At 46.7% G+C, this 21123-nt stretch overlaps 3 protein-coding genes across 23 annotated transcripts in view; all 3 read right to left on the bottom strand.

Annotated features, from left to right (window-relative positions):
* Window positions 1–2763: 2763 nt before the first annotated feature.
* LOC118774311 (protocadherin gamma-C5-like) overlaps window positions 2764–21123 on the bottom strand; it is a 195078-nt gene continuing 176718 nt past the window's right edge. For 10 of the 21 annotated variants that reach the window (XM_036523579.1, XM_036523584.1, XM_036523586.1 and 7 more), the window contains exons 2-5: window positions 8009–8067; window positions 7262–7315; window positions 6169–6281; window positions 2765–4843 (exon numbers count right to left, since the gene is read on the bottom strand). In XM_036523579.1, coding sequence (XP_036379472.1) covers window positions 4587–4843; window positions 6169–6281; window positions 7262–7315; window positions 8009–8067 — 483 coding nt within the window. In that variant the 3' untranslated portion in view covers window positions 2765–4586. Of the gene's footprint in view, window positions 4844–6168; window positions 6282–7261; window positions 7316–8008; window positions 8068–11076; window positions 13725–21123 lie in introns of those variants that run through there. The other 11 variants (XM_036523594.1, XM_036523576.1, XM_036523574.1 and 8 more) reach the window with 6 other exon arrangements.
* Window positions 14641–17100, bottom strand: LOC118774024 (protocadherin gamma-C5-like). The gene has a single exon (XM_036523109.1). It carries the CDS (start codon window positions 17098–17100, stop codon window positions 14641–14643), a length of 2460 nt encoding a protein of 819 aa, XP_036379002.1.
* Window positions 18124–20604, bottom strand: LOC118774023 (protocadherin gamma-C5-like). Its single transcript, XM_036523108.1, has one exon. It carries the CDS (start codon window positions 20602–20604, stop codon window positions 18124–18126), a length of 2481 nt encoding a protein of 826 aa, XP_036379001.1.

Below are 21123 nucleotides of genomic sequence, written 5' to 3'. Positions count from 1 at the left end.
TCAGATGTCTGGTTAATACAGTCCAAGTTTTAATGGTTTGTGTATGGCTGTCTCCAGCGCACTGCTCTCTCCGAGAGGAATGCGGTACTCTTTATTTAGACCTCATCAGACAAACAAACAAAGCTCTCTGTGTGGCACATCTGCCTTCTTCTCTAAAGCCTAATCCAGATTAGGGAACCAGGAGAGACTCATCAACTGCAAAACAGCAAAACACTTCAAACACCACCCCAACATACAGACATACAGACCCTGCCCCAACACACATAAAAGCGGACAGACAGACAGACACACAGACCCTGCCCCAACGCACAGAAAAGCAGACAGACATACAGATAGACTCTGCCCAACACACATAAAAGCGGACAGACAGACAGACACTGCCCCAACACATGCAGCAATATACAGATAGACACCCTAACAGACAGACAGACCTTTTCATAAATAGAGAATTGGGCAAACACATAATCAGACTGGTTTACAGACACACAGTGATGGACAGATGCACATGCAGTCATATTAGGCAGAAACAGGAGAGACAGACATGAAAAAAGAGACAGACACACAAAAAACCAAAGAGACGCAGATATAAAAACAGACAGACAGCCACATAAAGAGAGAGACAGATAAAAACAGAGGCTAGCAGAAAGGCCAGAGGGATTTCAGGCCTTTTATACCTCTCATAGTGTCAGACTTCCGTACACCTCAGTGCTTGCTACAGCATCATTACCTTGGTAAGAGTGACTGGTGTCGTTATCTCTATCATGCCAACAGTGTGCAGTATTATCAGAACTCGCTGTCCTCCATCTGCAAATTGCTATGGTAGCATTCCATCCTGTGCTCTCCTCTTCTTATGATTATGTTTTTGTTAGAGTGTAAATGGTATGACTGTGTGAGTATAAAATACCTCCAGAACTGTTAACCAAAATGTTTACAAAATGACATCTGGGAATTGAAGCCATTAAAAATTCTTCAATCTTCTTTTTATTTATTGACATTAATCATTGACAACAACCTCTGTCCTTATATTCTGCCAGCCAAACATTCCAGAGGCACATTTGTTGTAAGTTAGTAGTTTCATATTTCATAACTCTAGTTAGTACAGATTGCTGGTATGAGGAAAGCTCCCTGTTTGAGTTGAAATTTCCCCTTGGCTCAGTGTGACGTGGGGAGCGTAGTGTTGGGTAAAACCCCAGAGTAGCTCCTCAAGATCGGATTCAGGGCCTTCTGCTCATCACCTTGGCAACCACTGCAGCACAGCCAGAGAGCGAGGTGACGGCCATTTTGTGTCAGACTTGTAAAAGGTACATTGGAGACCTGAGCCAGGAAATGGAGGCTTTTCCTTTTTGAGGCACAGATTCGCATGCACCATCATTACGATCAGATCTTTTTTTTAAGAAGTTAAAAGCTGAAACTCAGCCTTTTGTATTATTTACACTTAGGAGGCAGTGGGACTGATTATTCAGACACAGCTCTTTGATGTGGGGACGCTGATCAGCACACTTGTGGATAAAGGGTGTATTTCATTCCATCAGAGTCGTGAGAACAAAGAGCAGCTCTCAGCAGAAGCCAGGTCCCAGGCAGGATCCATGGTGTGTGTTATTCCTCTCTGTTCTGACACATCACGCTCAGCTGGCTTCTGCCGGAGAAGCACAAACCACAGCTCTGCCCTCATTAACACCCATCTAAAAATGGGCTCAGCGTCCCATTTCCCAAATCTCTAACGGACACCAGCTCCCATTTTCCTTTCAAACTGCCGCAGTGTTTTTCCTTGCTTTCACAGAAGATAAAAATACACAAAATAGGTCATCTCCAGTTTGGTTTGTTTTTAGCAGCCTGGAGCAGAGAAAATGCAGATTAAAGGAGCATGAGGTGAGTCTGGTTTTAGACCGCAGGTTCTGTGATATGCTGACTGTGATCACAGGTCTGGCACAGCACTCAGAAAACTACCTTAAACCCAAGAGTCCAGTATTTACATTTACATTTACATTTATTTATTTAGCAGACGCTTTTATCCAAAGCGACTTACAAAAGTGCATACAGTAGGTACAGCGACAGTACGGGGACAGGGTGTGTACAGTTCCACAATGAGACAGTTCTCAGCTGAGAGCAAGGTCTGTTTGAGGACGCAGTACTATCAGATTTTTACAATTACAGCCTAAAGGGCAACTAGTACGATATACTTTCGAACGGCAAACTTCAACAACTTCAAACGGCGCAATGAGCGTCAGAGTAAAGGCGGCAACAAGAGACAAAATTTAAAAGCACAATTTAAAGTATTTGATGAAGCAGCGGTGTGGTGTTTATTTGTCTGATGGCCATGATGATGTGAGTCATAAACCACACATTTACTCAGGCGCGCAATTAGAAACCAGCAGAAGGAAAAGGCTACAGTCTTACCATTGAAAATACAAAGCAATAGAAAATATGAAATGTGTTCTGACATATGGCTTCTTCTGACAGCCAGGTAACTGACAGCCAAACAGTGAAACAAAACGGCCATCCTCAGCTTCTCCCAATGAAACCGGACCAGAGGCTTCAGGGCATCAGAAACTTCAAATAAACTAGCTGGAGACTGGATCAGAACTCTGGAGTTGGCCTGTCCTTTGAAACTTGCCATAACAAAGCCAAAACGCAGCACGTGTCCAATGCTGACTGAACAGGGAGGGGGTGTGAGAGCGGTGGAATAGTCCCAGCTTCTCACCAATTCAAATGCTGTTACAGGATACAAAAACAACAGGCAATCCAGATGACCATTTCAGAAACTTTTATTTGAAATGTCAGTGATTAAAAAGAAGAAAAAAAAAACAAACAAATATAAATATTAGCATATAAAATAAGAGATTAACAGAGAGGAGCGCAGTTCTAAGCTTTCTTAATAAGGATATTACAGCAGACACATGTAAATATTTATAGAGGACAGGAAAGGCATTCCACCAGCACAGAAGCACAATATAGCCACAAACACATAAAAGGTACGCAGGGAGAGAAACACGGTTCGTGTTTTAGTGCTGTAGGTTCTGGGTGCAGAGAAAAACTCAAATATGCACAATGATTCACAGCCTTCTAACTACACGGTTGTATCATTTTAAAACTGAGTTATTTTATTTACAACATGTTTCAGTCAGCCAGCTCAGTGCTAGAGGTACTTCAGCACAACAAGGTCTGTTTTTGAAGTTTTCTTTCTTTTTTTTTTTTGAAAAACATGTAAAACATTCTAGTAGTGCCCACACAGGTGGGCTGCAGTTTGGATGTGGTCACTACAGACAGTAGGTGCTGAAAGGGCACTGTATTAACATATGGCCAGAGCAGAAATGGGGAGTGGGTTTGAATATTGGGGTTCAAAGAAACATTCTCCACTGCACACCACAGCTGGCAGATAACAGCACGGTGCTCTCATAACCTGACCTCAGAACTGTGGTGTCAGTCACCATTTCATCCCTTTATGGTCTCAGTGCTCTGTCAGACTGCTCTCAGACACGTGGTTTGACTAATGAGTATTTGGATGTGACAGATCATAGACACACAATGACCCAGCTACCCTATTGGGTGAGAGGACCTAAGCCTCTGCTTTTGGGGGTGGGCTCAAAGCTCAGTACAGACAGAGACTGAGAATCATTATATAGAGATTCAGCATTGACCAAGACTCAGAGACTGAATAGAGACTCATTAGATAGAGATTTTGTCCAGATCGAGACTCAGAAAATCTGAGTCAAGACTCAGCACTGTGCTGTCACTTTTTGACACAGTACAGACACACTTAGTTCAGACAAAAAAGTCAGTATAGACTGCTGTCTCTAAGACTCAGAATATTTTATAAACACAATATAAATGTCAACCCATCTGTAGAATAATTCCCAGAGTGCTGTTAAAATTACTCTAAGTCTGTTACTTACAATTTCATTTGTTTTCCTATCTATCCAACTAAAAGAAGTTTTATCTGCAATTTTTTTCTTAATATCATGTAGCAAATGCATTTTGTATTGTTAAAAGAACCTTAAGACTGCTTGCAAATCAAAAACTATTACTTCATCATTTAATGCATAGTTCAACTTCTGTAGTTTTAAATACTTGGTGAAGGCCAGATCATGCAAAATTACCTGTCTACTTTGTTTCTAAAAGCTACAGTAGAGAGGACCTAATCTGATCTTCCCCTACTCAAAAAATAGAATCACTACACATCTAGTTTTATTTGAAAGAAATGACAAAAATCTTTGACATGACAAAAATATTTAAGTAAAATGATGACTATTCATGTAATACTATTTTACAAGACAAGGCCCAGAGTCTTCGTGTCTATCAAATCCATCCGGATTAAAAGATGAACATTCCCCCACCCACCATCCCCCGAAAAGTTAAAGAACAATACTTCTAACAAAGAAGTCTGAATTATATTCATACAGTCAAATATACGTACACTGGAAGGCTGATAACAGTGAAAGGAAGTAAAAAAAGAGACGGATCTGCAATACTGAATATGCTCACTACACCACCACTCAGTGCTCAGATTAACACAGGCAGAAAAAAACAAAAGCTGGCCTGGCTGTCAGAGGCCTTGGGTCCCACGTCGATGGGGGCACGGAAAGCGCTTACTTCTTGTCCTTCTTGGCGGACTTCTTCTTGCTGGCGGGGGTCTGGGCAGCCTTGGGAGCCTCGGCCTGCGGGGGCGGCTGGGGGAGGGCGGGCTGAGGAGGCTGCTGCTGACCGGCCGTCAGCGTGGCGGTGCTGCCTGGGATGTAGACGTTCTGGCGGTAGTCGGGCACGTGCTGCAGGGTGAACTGGGGGCTGTAGCGGGTGCTCAGTCCCATGGTGCCGGGGCCCAGCGTCGCTGTAGCCTCACTCACCTCTGAGTTAGAGAGATGAGAGAGGGAAAGGGAGGTGGGGAGAGGGAGAGAGAGAGGGAGGAGAGAGGGGGAGGGAGTGAGAGAGGGAGGGGAAAGGGGGGAGAAGTGGGGTATGCGGTCATAATTCAATCCAAACACACTGCTGCAAGAGTGCTACATCAAAATAAACCACTACCCGTGGGTGTGCACATCTGCATACAAGAGACACTAAAGGGACCGTCTGAGTGGTGTGGACTTGTTTCACTGTCACACAGTACACAGGGCAGAATTTGTTTTCTTACAGAATGTGTTGTAGCTGTTGTGTAATCTTTGGCAGGGGGAGGGTAGAAACTGGAAGTGATGATGAGACCATGGAAAGTGTGAGTGTGCGGACTGCTGGTTACATGGTCTGTATCTCTGACTCGCTGTGCCTCACAGCTCTGGCTTATCGTAGCCTGTTGTCTGACTCGCTGTGCCTCACAGCTCTGGCTTATTGTAGCTTGTTGTCTGACTCGCTGTGCCTCACAGCTCTGGCTGCAGCACAGATCCAAAGGGGTGAGTCATGGTGCCGTGGCTGTCTCTGCAATGCACCCCACAACCAGGGTGTGGCACGCTGTGGCAAGCACCGACAGCAGAAAGCACAACGGGGCTTAAACACTGACGACAGAGAGACACAGTGAGTGAGAGTGTGAGTGAGCACTTTGCCTTAGCAAGAGCTCACAGACAGCAGCAGCATTCAGAACTGACACGGCGCTGCAAGGATCAGGGCTCGCAGACAGGAGCAAGTTCTGTCACTGAGTCTAACTGCAGCACAACAAACAGAAGAGCTGACACACTACCACCTAAAGCAGTTTCATATGTCTAAATCTGTGTTTTCCTTATTAAAAATAAAATCTATGGTGTCATTGACTTGTATTTCTACCAGCTAGCTTGTACCTTGTCTGGCCAATTATTGAAACCTGGTTATATTGCACTTCTAATACTGTTGACTCCTCACGTAGCTTTTTGCTGGTGTTGTACTCTGCCTCTCTTGTAAGTCGCTTTGGATGAAAGCATCTGCCAGATGAATAAATGTAAATGTAAATGCAAATGTAGGAGAGGAAAATGCGGTCCTTCACAGATCATTAGCTGAGCCTGAATCTCTGACAAGCTCCCCCCCCCTTCCCTGTCTCAGCTGCGCTATGAAAACCTCTATCTCCCTCTGCTCCATGTGTGAGGCTGCAGAGGAAGACAGGCAGAGGGGGAGATGAGAGGATGAGAGAAGAATGAGAGGAAGACAGAAATGACAGGAAAGGGAAGAATGAGAGGGATTACAGGAAGTGGCTGCGGTAGCTGTGACCGGACTCACCATTAGCTGCTGCCATCAGGGCCTGCAGCTGCTCTGCCTCAGAGGGGGGGTTGGGCCATGGTCCTGTCCCAGCGCCAGCTCCTGCACCTGCCTCCTCAGGGCGGGGCCCAGCTCTGCGGAGATACAGGAGTCAAAAACACACCATAGGAGAAACTGCACCCCTCCCACATGACACACACCTAGAGGGTAAGAATACTCCCCCCACAAATATTCACCTACCAGCATAAGCCCTGCCTCTCCCACATAACACTCTTACCAGGAGAAACCTCACCCCTCACATATAACACACCCCAACCAGGAGCACCCCTGCCCTTCACATAAACAAACATACACCTACAAGGATAAACCGCATCCCCTCCCACATAACACACACCCACAGGATAAAACCTGCCCCTTCCATATAACACACACTTACAAGGAGAAACCATACCCCTCCTTCATAGCACATACCTATCAGGAAAATCCCTGTCCCTCCCACATAAAACACACCCACCATCACAATCCCCTCTCCCTCAGACGGGAGTCAGCGCACACTGACAGAAAGCCTCAGCATGGCGGTGGCCATTTTGTGTGAGCTCAGCACAGAGAGCAAATGGCTGACGACAGACATTAGTGCAGGTACATGACATACGCATGGTTAGACAGGTATCGCTTCCTGCCATAAATCAAGCCTGACAGAGAAAGCTCCCAGCGTTTCTGAAGCATCCCTGCGACGTTTCGCTAACTTTATTACAGTAGAATTTTCCAGGACAAGCGTTTTTCATGGAAAGCAGTGTGGTAAGCGTGCTGCTGCTGCATTTCCTGTGTGGCTGAGCGAGATGACAGGAATGAAAAGGTCACATTATTTCTAATACTACAAGCCTGCATCCTGCATTGTATGGCTAGGGTATCACACATACGTACAGACACAGCGAAAACAGTTGCAGCTTTACACACTACAGCACAGGAGAGAGAGAGATTACACAGCTCAGCGCAGACTAGCACAGCCTAGCACAGTCTAGCACAGCCTAGCACAACCTAGCACAGCCTAGCTAACCCCTGCTACACAGATTCAGTGCAGTGGCAAGGGCTTCTCCACATGGCTGTGTTGTACCTGCTTTTCCCATACGGGGTCCATCTCTCCTGTGTGCTCTGGTACCTGCTCTGGCTGAAACAAAGAGCAGGAGCAGTCAGCTGTCTGTCACCCAGGCCCTGTCCACTCGGGGCAGGATTCTGTGGTCCAGGACCAATGACAGGCATTTACACACAGAAAGCAGCTAGTGTCTGCTCTGTCCCAATCTGTACTCAAACACGCAACCCCTGATTCTGGTGCCCTAATTCCTCCTCGGCACAGCTGGCCAGCAGATTCAGTTGTTATGGTACAAGAATCTGCAGGAAGTGTGAAATTTGACACCAGGCATGTCAAGTCTCTGGGAAAAGTCATATTGTGCCCCACCCCTTGTGTGAGGATTCCACAGTTTCAAAAGACTGCTTGCGCTGTGTCCACCATCAGTAAAGCTCTCTGTCCCATGCCCCCTGTGCTCCTCCCTGACCTCTCTCTCCCTCTTTCTGGAGCTGGGGACACCGGTGCAACCTGTTTCTGTGGAGAGGAACACATGCCTTTGCTGTGCTCCCTACTGACTCTTAGCATCACAGCTCTTAGCATAGCACAATTTAGCATCACAGCACCTTATGTGTATATGTGTATGTGTGTGTGAGAATACGTGTATGTGTGTGCATGTATGTATGCATGCATGCGTGTATCTGTATGTGTGTGAGTGTGTGTGCGTGTATTTGTGTGTATATATGCACATGTGTGTGTCTGTGTGTGTGAATGTGTGTCTGTGTGTCTCTCACTCACCCACTGGTTCCAGGTCTCTGGTTCTGGGGGAAGCGCCAGTCGGCATTGGGGGGTTTTTGCTGAAAGAAAAGAGAAAGATGATGAGTGAAAATGATGAAGTGAGTGTTGAAGCAGCACACTACAGACAGAGGCTGGTGGCCTGTCAGCCTGTCCATCTGTCACATCTGTCAGCTGGTGGCCTGTTAGTGACATCACTTCCTCTCAGGGTACACTGATGTCACTTGCCTAGAGTATTCCATAGCTCAGCATCACTTGGTCAAGCTGGGCTCTGTCTGCCAGCTGCTTGGTTTCGCCTGGGTCAGGAGGGCGTGCACCAGCCCACATTCTGTACTCATCCCAATGCCAGTTCCTCCAAGCAACTTGCCTAGATGTGGTTGGTGGTGCTAGCATGTCTGTATGTGTGTGTTTGTGTGTGTGTGTGTGTGTGTGTGTGCGTGCGCGTGTTGGGGGCAATTTAGGTGCACTAAGGCAAGCTTAACACTGACCTGGCAAAGTCATGGTGAAAAAGAGATTTAAAAACACAAAAACTGGGAAACTGCTAAACAAAATATAAGGAAACACTGTAGGTATTTCTAATTTATATCTTAATGTTGTGCTAGTTTCACTCATTCAAGTCCTGCCAAGCACACTTTCAATCATGCATCCAAAAGTGCTATTCTATTAATATAATGCTCCATTGTAAGACAGGCCCAGAGAGACAGCGCACAGTAATAATGCCACACTAAGATGATGCCAGAGGAGCTCCTCTCTGCTGGCAGACTGAGCGCAGGCAGAGCTGTGACCACCCTGCTCTGCTGCCACAATGAGATTTACAGAGGCGCTCCAGCCACTGCAGGGACTTGTGGCTTTTGTCTCTGGGTAGAACTCCCAAGCAGCCATCCAGAAAGCAGATTAATCCAGTAAACAGCCCCTCAGAGAGACGCAAACACTAACAGACTGTGAATTACTGAAAGCCGTTCTGTCACGTACAGACACAAGAGTCCATCTGCTCAGAGCGCTAAACAGCCACACTCACTGCTAAATCTACCCCTACACCACCACTACTGACCCCTACATCACCTCTACTGCCCCTACACCACCACTACTCCCTTTACACCACCATTAGTACCCCCATACTACCACTGATGCCCCTGCACCACCACTACAACCCCCGTACACCACTGAATCTGTTCCCAACAGAGGCTAAACCTTCTCCTGAAACATGCTGTTCTGAGGCTGCACCTCCTGCAGTTTCCAAAGACACAAATATGCACCTTGCGGACATGTATGTACACATGTATGTACACATGTATGTAGCCATTCACGCACCTGTATGAATGATGTGCTGTGCCCAGCATGTTCCCCGGCTGAAGTCATAGAGGGTAAAATTGTTTCATCCTTGATTAGAAACTACAGTAGTGACCGCAGATGGGCCAGTGTGGGTCACAGTGAGAGATTTCTGGCAGGCTGATCTGAGCTCAGCAGCTGTACATGGGCTAGTGTGGGCCACAGCGAAAGATTACTGGCAGACTGACCTGAGATCAGTAGTGGACACACTAATCTTTCACTGCACTGAGTCACTGTCATTAGGCCCACACAGCACACAGACAGCAAGGTGGCAAATAGCAGCCATCTGTCACTACCACACACCAACCATGTGTCTGTCATACTGCATACACCAACCATCTGTCTCTACCACACACCAACAATGTGTCTGTGTGTACCACACACCAACCATCTGTCACTACCATACACCAACCATCAGTCTCACTACCGCACACCAACCATGTGTCACTACAGCACATACCAATCATCTGTCTGTTACTACCATACACCTACCATCAGTCTCACTACCGCACACCAACCATGTGTCAATACAACACATACTAATCATCTGTCTGTTACTACCATACACCTACCATCAGTCTCGCTACCGCACACCAACCATCAGTCACTACCGCACAACAACCATCAGTCACTACCGCACACCAACCATCTGTTTGTCACTACTGTGCACCAACCATCCGTCACTACTGACCATCTATCTAACTGCACAGGCTAAAGGTTTGCCTGTCATTACCGCATATGCCAACTACCTGTCTGTCATTACCACACACGCCAAGTGCCTGACATGTATACTATACAATCTCAGCATTCCCGGCAATGCCAGACAATATTTTAGTGGAAGGTTTATTCTAAATAAGAGCCTAGTTAGAGCTAGCAATGGTTCAGTGGAACACACATGGCCGTGACAGGATCACAGATCTACAGAATAGCATGATCACAACAGGAATGTACACGCTTTTCAACCCCATCCTCCACACACAAAAAGACAATTTTAACCAGCATTTAAGCTGATGACATCATCAGCCTGATAGTCTCAGAAAGTCACCATTCACCATGCAGCGTGAATGACTCTGCGAAGTTCAGCGCAAAACAGGAAGTCAAGGGTCAACCACTGACCCCTGGATCCTGTTATTAGGTCCCCTTCCTCCCTCCCTCTCTCTATCCTGCGGCTCCCTTCTCATGGAAGCATGTGATCAGTCACTCTTGTGTTTCATTACTATGCTGTTGTTGTAGTTCTGCTCAGGAAGTCTAACACTATGAATTTTTCCCCTACCACGAGTTAAATGAAATACTGAATTACTACGTCTCTCCATGCTGCGCTGTATCTTCATTTGGTACCAGACTTACATTACAGATGTGGATTATTTCATCAAATGCCAGAGAAATATCTAAAAATCAAGCAAGCAAAATACAAATGTAGTTTAGCCACATTTCACATTTTCAATTTAAATGTCACAGATGTCTGCTGTCATGTTCGTATTCCCTCAGAAATCTCTCTTGTACACAAGCCCTCTCTTTCATTTTACTAGCTTTTCATTTTACTACTACACACACCCTCACCCCATTACGTTACATTACATTACATGCATTTAGCAGACGCACTTATCCAGATCGACTTCCAGCACAACAGAGCATAAGTGTATCCATTCAATTTAAAAGAGAAACAGTGTCAGACCAGGCTAACAACACTCCCAGACCACTGAGTGCGCTAACCATTGGTTGTGCTAACACCACGCCCTCACCTCGCTGGCTGTAGTGCTTAAGTTTTTCCTGAACAGGGTCATGCTCAGTGTATTGCTGTTGCCCATGAGGGTGGGGGGGTTGAGGGTCTTGACGAACACAAAGTCACTCCTGCTCGAGAGGGTGGAGTAGCAGGGCCTGTAGCTGTGCTGTCGGGGCTCCAGCGTCCCCCCAACCACCTCCATGTACTTGACGGGGCCGTCGGTGTTGAGCTGCAGGTGGAGGTTCTTCTGCGTGTGCTGGGTGTGTCGGCCGCGTAAGGCGTGCCTGCTGTAGCAGCACAAGCCCCCACAGCCGCCCAGGGGGTCCCTGCGTCTCAGACACCTGACCAGCAGGACGGCAAAGGTCAGGAACGAGACACCCGACACGCAGGCCAGGGCGATGATGAGGTACAGAGTGATGTCGGATAGGCCGCCGCCCCTGGCCAGCGTCTTCCTGCGGTCGGAGGTGCCGTCCGGGTCCCTCTCCTCCACGGTAACGTTGACGGTGATGCTGGTGGAGCGGGGGGGCGTGCCGTTATCCTGCACCACCACCACCAGGCTGTGCACCGCCCCCGCCTCCCCCTCCGCAAACTTGCGCGCCGTCCTTAGCTCGCCCGTGTGGGGGCCGATGCGGAACAGCTGCGCCTCCCGCTGGGGAGCGATGCTGTAAAACAGCCAGGCGTTGTGCCCGCTGTCCGGGTCCACGCACACGATCCTCTGGACGAGCTGTCCCGGGGCGGCGGAGTGGGGAACGCTCAGCTGGAGCACCCCGTCTTCGGGCAGGGCGGGGTACACCAGGGCTGGAGCGTTGTCATTCTCGTCGGTCACGAACACGTGAACCGTCACATCGGAGCTCCGCGGTGGCGATCCGGCGTCCCTCACCTGCACCTGTACGCGGAAGGCGTTCGTGTGCTCGTAGTCCAGGGAGCGCATGCTGTAGATGTCCCCGTTATCTGAGTTTATGTAGACATACGAGGACACAGACGTGCCCTCCACCGAGCTCTCCAGGATGGAGTAAGAGAGGCGTGCGTTCTGGCCCACGTCCGGGTCAGACGCAGACACGGTCACGATGGGCGTTCCGGGGGCGTTGTTCTCCGGTATGTCCACAGAGTAGGACGGCTGGGAAAAGCTGGGAGCGTTGTCATTAACGTCAGAGAGGGAGACAGAGATGCTCTTTTGGGACGTGAGGGGAGGGGACCCCAAGTCTGTGGCTGTAATCAGGATTGTGTACTCGGCAACTGTCTCCCTGTCCAAAGGGCCATGCGTTACCAAGGTAAAGTGTCCCCCAAAAGGGGAATTCAGCTGAAAGGGCAACCCTAGGGGGATCTTTAGCTTCACCTCGCCGTTCTTCCCAGAGTCTGGATCTCTCACGTCGATTAGTGCAATGACAGTGCCTGACTGCATGTCCTCTTTAATAGGATTTGTTAGAGAGCTTATAGTCATCTGTGGAATATTATCATTCACATCAATAATTTCTACTTTAATATTACAGGACCCCTCCATGGCGGGAGCCCCTTTGTCCCTAGCCTGTAAGGTAATTTCATAACTGTCCGCCATTTCATAATCCACCTCACCGTTAACTCGGATTTCCCCGGTCTCAGAATCCACGCTGAAAATCTTAAGCACTTGTTCCGGGGTGTATTTATCGAAGAAGAACAAGACCTCCCCATTCAGACCATAGTCTAGATCAGTGGCATTAAGCTTTGTCACTAAAGTACCACGGGGAGAGTTTTCTAAAAGACTGACCTTTTTCACCGACAGGTCAAACACCGGTGCGTTGTCATTTACATCCAGGACTGTAATAAGTACCAGAGTAGTCCCAGACTTCTCCGGCTGCCCTCCATCCACCGCGGTGAGCAAAAGGTGGAACGCAGCCTGCTTTTCTCTGTCGAGAGCTCTCTCCAACACCAACTCGGGGAACTTAGTGCCGTCGCTCTTAGTTTCCACATTCAAAATAAAACAGTCATTAGGACTCAGCATGTAAGTTCGCAGCGAGTTGACACCCACATCTGGGTCCTGTGCACTCTCCAGCCGAAATCTGGTCCCCGGAGCGGCAGCCTCCGAAATTTCAAGCGACATATTTTTATTAGAAAACTGGGGTGCGTTGTCATTCACATCCACGATATCTATAACAATAAGGTGCATTTCCAAAGGGTTCTCTAGCACGATCTGAAGGCGTATAGAACATGTTAAACTCAATCCGCACATGCGTTCCCTGTCAATGGTTTGTCTAATAATCAAGGCTCCATTCGCGGAGTTCACAGCAAAGTACTGAACATTAGAATCCGAAACGACCCGCAACTTTCGCTCCAAAATCGTCCGAACGTCCAGCGACAAGTCTTTAGCAATGTTTCCAACAACGGTCCCAACTTTTAACTCCTCTGATATGGAATACTTAAGCTCCAAAGAGCTGATAATCCCACACATCAAGGAAAAATGCAACCACAGCGCGAGCAACTTTGGGGCCCGTTTCCTCCCGAATTCCATTGTAGAAAGTCCACAGAAGCATTAAAGAAACTTTTAATCGTCACAATAATAAACCCATAGTTCGATTTAAGGTACTCTATCCGACTGAGCAGAAGAAACGCCGTTGACATGAAAAGACGTGAAAATCTAAACAATCCATACGGCCCAAATACGTTTAAGTAAAAAGAAAAGGAAAACGCAGCCCTGTGTTCTCTCACTTCACGTGAAGTTTTCCCGCAACGGAGTGCTCCCCCCCCCCTACCAAGGGGAGGGGAAATGTCGACGTCACAATGTTCGGAGTCCTATTGGAGTACGGCGCTATAGTTTCCTCTAGTGGGGAACTTCCAGACTAGGAATAGGAAGAATAGGAAATTGCTCTTTTTCAGAAGAGCATTCCCGTTACACACATGCTTCCATAAAACGAATGTAGTGCTAATACTGGAAATGGTGCAGGGCCCCGCAAAAGGTCCCCCTGGCAGCACCAAATCGGTACAGAGGGACAATAAAAACAAAGTTCACATTGGGAGAAGACTCTGCTAGAATGCATTTGTTGTTAAGATGTTAAGAGATAGTACATTCAGGGAACACCAGAGCTACACCATTGTGTTATAACTGCGATGTTCAGAGCAAATCGAGCAGAACAGAAACGGAGCTGTTTTTTCAGATGTAATAACAAAAAACACCACAAGGTGTCGTAGAAATTAAAGGCGTCAGCTTCCGAGCGACCAAAGTGCACGCAACCCCTCTAAGACGTCAAGAAAGATAAATAAAAAAACACATAGCGCCGAAGGTTGTGCTGTTTATTGTTAGGTAAATTTTGAGGGAACAATGCGTTGACATTGCAACGTTGTTTGTACACTAAAGCTGAATTAACCGACGTGGCTTTAGAGCTGCAAAATGTCGATGATGTCATCGTGAACAGGACTGCACCATGAACACAATAACTAAATTGCAATTTAACGTTATTTATGAATGAATCCTAGAATACAGAGACAAAAACAACATTTTGAATAACCCACCCAGGGTTGTTGTTAAAAAACAAAAATTATATATTGATACAGAAAATCCTAAATTTCCAGATGACCGCGAATATCGAGGCGTCATTTCAGGAGTAAATGATCACCAAATCCTCACCTGCTGGCCCTCGAACGTCCACGCGCTGTCAGGTAGAGAAGCATCGATGACATTAATCATTTCCTTAAAGTCAGTGGTGCTGCTGGGCTTAACGAAGGTGAAATCACTGAACTCTGACACCGGAGAGAAGCAGGACCTGAAGGACTGGCTCTGAGACATGTCCCCTCCCAGGACCTCCACATATTTAATGGGCCCGTCCGTGTTCAGCTGGATCTGCAGGTTTCTGTTGGGATTCTCGTATCCGTCAGAGTCTGCCCGTCTCATACAGCAACACGGGCCCCTTCGGCTGTGTCTAACGCACTTCACAGCCAAAATCACAAAAGTCACAAAAGATACCGCAGAAACCGAGGCCAGAGAAATGATCAAATAAAAGGTGATCTTATTGCTTTTCTTTCCGGGCTCCTGCGCTTTCTGTCGAAAGTCTGAGATGGGCTCGTGGATCCCGTCCTCCAACAATATGCCAACTGTGACTGTAGTGGACTGGACCGGCTCTCCATTGTCCTTTATCTCTATAAGCAGCCTCTGAGAGGACTCATCGTGCTCTGAAACAGCGCGCTTAGTCCTCACCTCCCCTGTGTAAAGATTCACACCCAACAGAGACGCGTCTGTAGCCTCCACCACCTTATAGGAAATCAAGGCGTTGTGGCCCGAGTCGGCGTCCACTGCCGTTACTTTGGTGACGAGGTGTCCCGCTTTAGCAGAGCGGGGCATCTTCTGATGAGAGACAGAGCCCATGATAGCAGAGGGGTAAATAACAGCGGGGGCGTTGTCGTTCTGGTCCAGGATAAAAACATGAACAGTGGCGTTACTGCTCAGAGACGGAGAGCCGTGGTCCTTTGCCTCTACCTGGATCTGAAACACCTTCAGTTTCTCATAGTCAAATGAGTGCATGCTGTAGATGCTGCCGTTATCCGAGTTAATGTAAACATAGGAGGACACGGACAGGTCTTGTACTTTGGAGTCTAAGATAGAATAGGAGATCTTAGCATTCTCGCCCAGGTCTGGATCAGAGGCGAACACGGAACACAGTATTGTGCCTGGAGAGTTATTCTCAGTCAAATACACATTATAGGAAGAGTGTTTGAATCTCGGCGGATTATCGTTAACATCGAGAATAGTAACTGGAATAGTTTGTTTGGTAGACAGAGAAGGAGAACCCGAATCAGTTGCTATGATTTCTACATTAAACTCTGGGAAACTCTCCCGGTCTAAAACACTATTTGTAACCAAAGCGTAATGATCGGAAATTGAAGGTTGCAGAATAAATGGAGAATCAGGTGGAACCCGTAACGTCACCCTTCCGTTGTCGCCGGAATCAAGGTCTCGTGCGCGTATTAAAGCTATGACAGTGCCACTAGGGGCATTCTCGCGGACAGGGCTGGGTTGGGAGGTGAGGATGATTTCGGGAGGGTTGTCGTTCATGTCTGCTATGTCTATCTGTACGCTACAGTGCCCCTCCATCTCGGGAGTGCCTTTGTCTTTGGCGGTGATCGCAATTGTGTAAGAAGCAGTATTCTCAAAATCTAACTCCCCTTTCAGAAACACTTCTCCTGTATTCGAATCTATCTCAAACAAGGAATACACCAAATCCTCAGTATGGTCGCCAAAAGAATACAGTATTTCTCCATTTGCACCTTCATCCAAATCCCTTGCTTCAAGCTTGATAACAGGCGTCCCCACAGGGCTGTTTTCATCAATAGTGACCCTGTACTGATTCTTTTCAAATACAGGGTTGTTATCATTGTTATCAAGGACAATAACGGTAATTTGCGAGGTGCCCGACCTGACGGGATTCCCGCCGTCTATCGCAGTCAATAGGAGCTGGTGGACAGCCTGTTTTTCGCGGTCCAAAGACTTTTCCAGTACGAGTTCGGGGAGCTTTCTCCCATCCTGGAGATCCTTAACCTTCAGACTGAAACATGCATCCTTGCTGATTGTGTATGACCGTAGAGAATTGTTGCCTACATCTGGGTCCTGCGCACTCTCCAAAGGAAAACGCATTCCCGGAGCGGTTGATTCGGCGATTTTCAGCGTTCGTTCCTTCGACTGAAATTGTGGATAGTTGTCATTTATATCCCGAATGTCAACCTCAACACGGTGAAGCTGAAGTGGATTCTCAATAACTACTTCAAGGGGTAACAAACAGCTCGCGCTTTGTCCGCACAGAGTCTCTCTGTCGATTCTCTCGCTCACGATCAGCTCTCCCTTTCCCAAATCCACACTGAAATACTGCTTACCCTCGGAGGCGATCCGCAGCTTGCGCTCAGAAATCTCCGAAATTCCCAAACCCAGGTCCTTTGCTGTATTTCCAACAACAGATCCAATGCTCAGTTCTTCTGGAATGATATAGCGAATTTGTGCCTCTATTGTACTCCACATGAGAAAGAATTGGTACCACCGCAACACCTGCCTTCTCCAGTCGCTATTTTCCGTCCGCTTTTCCATTTTAGACCGTATAATATTGTATTTAGCATTAAAATATGTGAAAATATCAGGTAACGTAATAAAATGTCACACAAATAGAAATTGAATTTATCATATCGTTGATACAGCTATATAAGTATTTAATTCCGGATGTGTGTAACTGGATGTCAGTGCAGCTCCGTCTCTCCCCACTCTGTGCACTGTAAGGGTTACGGTACTGTGGCTGGGCGAGGGAGTGGATCTCTTTGTCAAGCTATGCACGCTATTGGTGCACAGCCCCATCTACAGTGTCCAATAGGTAGCCATCTGCTTCTTAAAGACAGAGTCTACTGCAGCTGTTCATGTTTCTGATTTATTCCTGTGAGATAAAAAGATGGTCGACATTTTTTTTCTTTGGAAGAAATACATCGCTGCTGACAGTAAAGACACATCACAATCCTGGCAGAGTTATGAGGGACAAACATCAAGCACAACCTGCTGATCGCGAATTTCGGACTCTGTGACATACTGCACGTTCTCCTTTCCTAGCGCTAAATATTGAGTCTCTTCATTTTACATTTTATATTTATTCACGTGATAACACATATAAAACATTTAGTCTGCATTATTTCATCATTTTCCTGTTGTATTTTGCTATCATCTGAAATTTAGTGATTAAATCATTTTTAATATTAACGAATCAATTAGCTATATAATAAATACTAACAATACGAAGTGCACGTGCCCAGTAATACATCAGATTCGGTCATATTGCACATTGCTGCTGGTTCGAATCATGCTTAGAAAATTGATGACTAAAACACCATTAACACATACAATTCAGGAAATAAAATAAATGAACATTATCGAATGACGTGAAGTTAAAGATTGACTCAATAACTTCAAACGTCGTTTGATATTGTTTGCGACCGCATGTGAAGCAAACAAATGATACAAACGTGCGTTTCACGGGTTTACACAAACACGCTCGCCAAAATAAGATAAATGCAGATTACTAGGCTAAATGCAGATTACGATAATGTCAATAAAATGGCATGAGTCTAATTATGCACAGATGCCCATTCTATTACCAATCCTCACCTGCTGACCTTCGAACGTCCACGCGCTGTCAGGCAGAGAAGCATCGATGACATTAATCATCTCCTTAAAGTCAGTGGTGCTGCTTGGCTTAACGAAGGTGAAATCACTGAACTCTGACACCGGAGAGAAGCAGGACCTGAAGGACTGGCTCTGAGACATGTCCCCTCCCAGGACCTCCACATATTTAATGGGCCCGTCCGTGTTCAGCTGGATCTGCAGGTTTCTGTTGGGATTCTCGTATCCGTCAGAGTCCGCTCGTCTCATACAACAACACGGGCCCCTTCGGCTGTGTCTAACGCATTTCACTGCCAAGATGACAAAAGTCACAAAAGATACAGCGGAAACAGAGGCCAGAGAAATGATCAAATAAAAGGTGATTTTATTGCTTTTCTTTCCGGGCTCCTGCGCTTTCTGTCGAAAGTCTGAGATGGGCTCATGGATCCCGTCCTCCAACAATATGCCAACTGTGACTGTAGTGGACTGGACCGGCTCTCCATTGTCCTTAATCTCTATAAGCAGCCTCTGAGAGGAGTCATCGTGCTCTGAAACTGCGCGCTTAGTCCTCACCTCCCCTGTATAAAGATTCACACCCAACAGAGACGCGTCTGTAGCCTCCACCACCTTATAGGAAATCCAGGCGTTGTGGCCCGAGTCGGCGTCCACTGCCGTTACTTTGGTGACGAGGTGTCCCGCTTTAGCAGAGCGGGGCATCTTCTGATGAGAGACAGAGCCCATGATAGCAGAGGGGTAAATAACAGCGGGGGCGTTGTCGTTCTGGTCCAGGATAAAAACATGAACAGTGGCGTTACTGCTCAGTGACGGAGAGCCGTGGTCCTTTGCCTGCACTGTAATCTGAAACACTTTTATTTTTTCATAATCAAATGAATTTAGACTGTATATCGTGCCATTTTCGGAATTAATATAAAAATAAGACGACGTGGGAACACCTTGCAAGGAAGAGTCCACAATAGAGTAGGATATCAGTGAGTTTTTGTCCTGGTCAGCGTCAGATGCAGACACAGAACAAAGCGAGGCGCCAGCGGCGTTGTTTTCTTTGATATACACGTTAAACGAAGGCTGTGAGAAGAGCGGGGGGTTGTCGTTAACATCCAGCACTTTAACAGTGACAAGCTTCTTGGTTTGGAGGGAAGGGGAACCGAAGTCAGAGGCTACTATTTCTACTTCATACTCCGGATTAACCTCACGGTCTAACCTAGAGTCCGTTACCAAAGAGTAATGATTCTCGAAAGACGGCTTCAGTTTAAACGGGGTTTCCGGGGATACATGCAGATCAACCTTGCCGTTGTCGCCGGAGTCAGGATCTTTTACATTGATCAAAGCTACGACAGTTCCAACAGATGCGTTTTCCTGGACCGGACTGGACAGTGATGTGAGAATGATTTCGGGCGGGTTGTCGTTCTCGTCCACAATATCTATCTGCACAGAGGAATGCCCTTCCAGCTCCGGGAGGCCTTGGTCTTTGGCGAGGACATTAAACGTGTACGATTTACTCTCCTCGTAGTCTAGTTTTCCAATCACACTTACTTCTCCTGTGTCTGGACAGATGCTAAAGGTGGTCTGTACCGTGTCTGACGTATGCGGTCCGAAATAATATTGTAACACCCCATTTGGACCGTCGTCTAAGTCAGTAGCTTTGAGTCTTAGTATAACCGCCCCAGGCTCTGCCTTTTCGCTAACAGATGTTTTGTAAATAGTCTGATCAAAAATTGGCGCATTGTCATTGACATCTTGAACGGCAACATTAATCACAACAGTCCCTGATTTTACCGGATTTCCTCCATCTAATGCTGTCAACACAAGCTGGTGAACCGACTGCTTTTCTCTATCTAGTGCTTTATCTATAATCAACTCGGGCACCTTTCCAGCATTGTCAAGATTTTTAACATTTAAACGGAAAAATTCACTGGTGCTTAGAGTGTATGAACGTAAACTGTTTGTGCCAACATCGGGGTCCTGTGCACTTTCAAGAGGGAATCGCGCTCCGGGAATAACAGATTCAGGTATTTTTAATATACTCTTGATCGTGATGAAATTTGGGGCATTGTCATTTATGTCCTGTATTTCAATTTCAATACGATGCAGTTGCAAGGGATTTTCAATGACGACCTGCAAGGGTAACACACAGCTCGCGCTTTGTCCGCACAGAGTCTCTCTGTCGATTCTCTCGCTCACGATCAGCTCTCCCTTTCCCAAATCCACACTGAAATACTGCTTACCCTCGGAGGCGATCCGCAGCTTGCGCTCAGAAATCTCCGAAATTCCAAAACCCAGGTCCTTCGCTATATTTCCAACAACAGAGCCCTGCTGTAGTTCCTCTGGAATGGTGTAGCGAATTTGCCCCTGTATTGTATTCCACAGGAAAAAGAAATGGACCAGCCATAGCGCATGCCATTCCGCCACCAGATGCCTCGACCCGTTACTCATTTCCACGATGTGATGCAAATCATATCCCTCTGTGTTATTTTGTTTAATAAAACGTGACAAATTAACCTATTACTGTGACATGCGCTAACAAAAAAGGTGCATATTTTATCTGCGTATTATTGGCGCGTTGTATCCGTGAGCGCAAGTGTAGCTCGGGCTCTCCCCGCTCTGAGCATTTTAAGGGTTACGGTGCTGTGGCTGGGGGAGGGAGTAGATCTCTTTGTACAGTTCTGCTTGCGATTGGTGTACAGCCCCGCCCTGGCTCATCCAATAGAATCCAACGCGCATCTTAAAGTCACAGCACACTCCAACTGAACACGTCTGTGTTTCAGTGCGGATAACAGAGCTAGAGAGATCTACCCGAAAAGCAAATCACAGAGGTGTGTTACTAATCTGAACTATAAAGCATTCTAATGAAAAATAAGAATTTCTGACACTAATGCACAATCAAATGGAATATTAACTCGACCAGAAAGGCGAGAATAAAATCTAAAATGATGATGATGATGATGATATTAT

The sequence above is a fragment of the Megalops cyprinoides genome, chromosome 3, assembly GCF_013368585.1.
Source record: "Megalops cyprinoides isolate fMegCyp1 chromosome 3, fMegCyp1.pri, whole genome shotgun sequence".
NCBI lineage: Eukaryota > Metazoa > Chordata > Actinopteri > Elopiformes > Megalopidae > Megalops > Megalops cyprinoides.
This window is presented reverse-complemented; position numbering and strand designations above follow the sequence as displayed.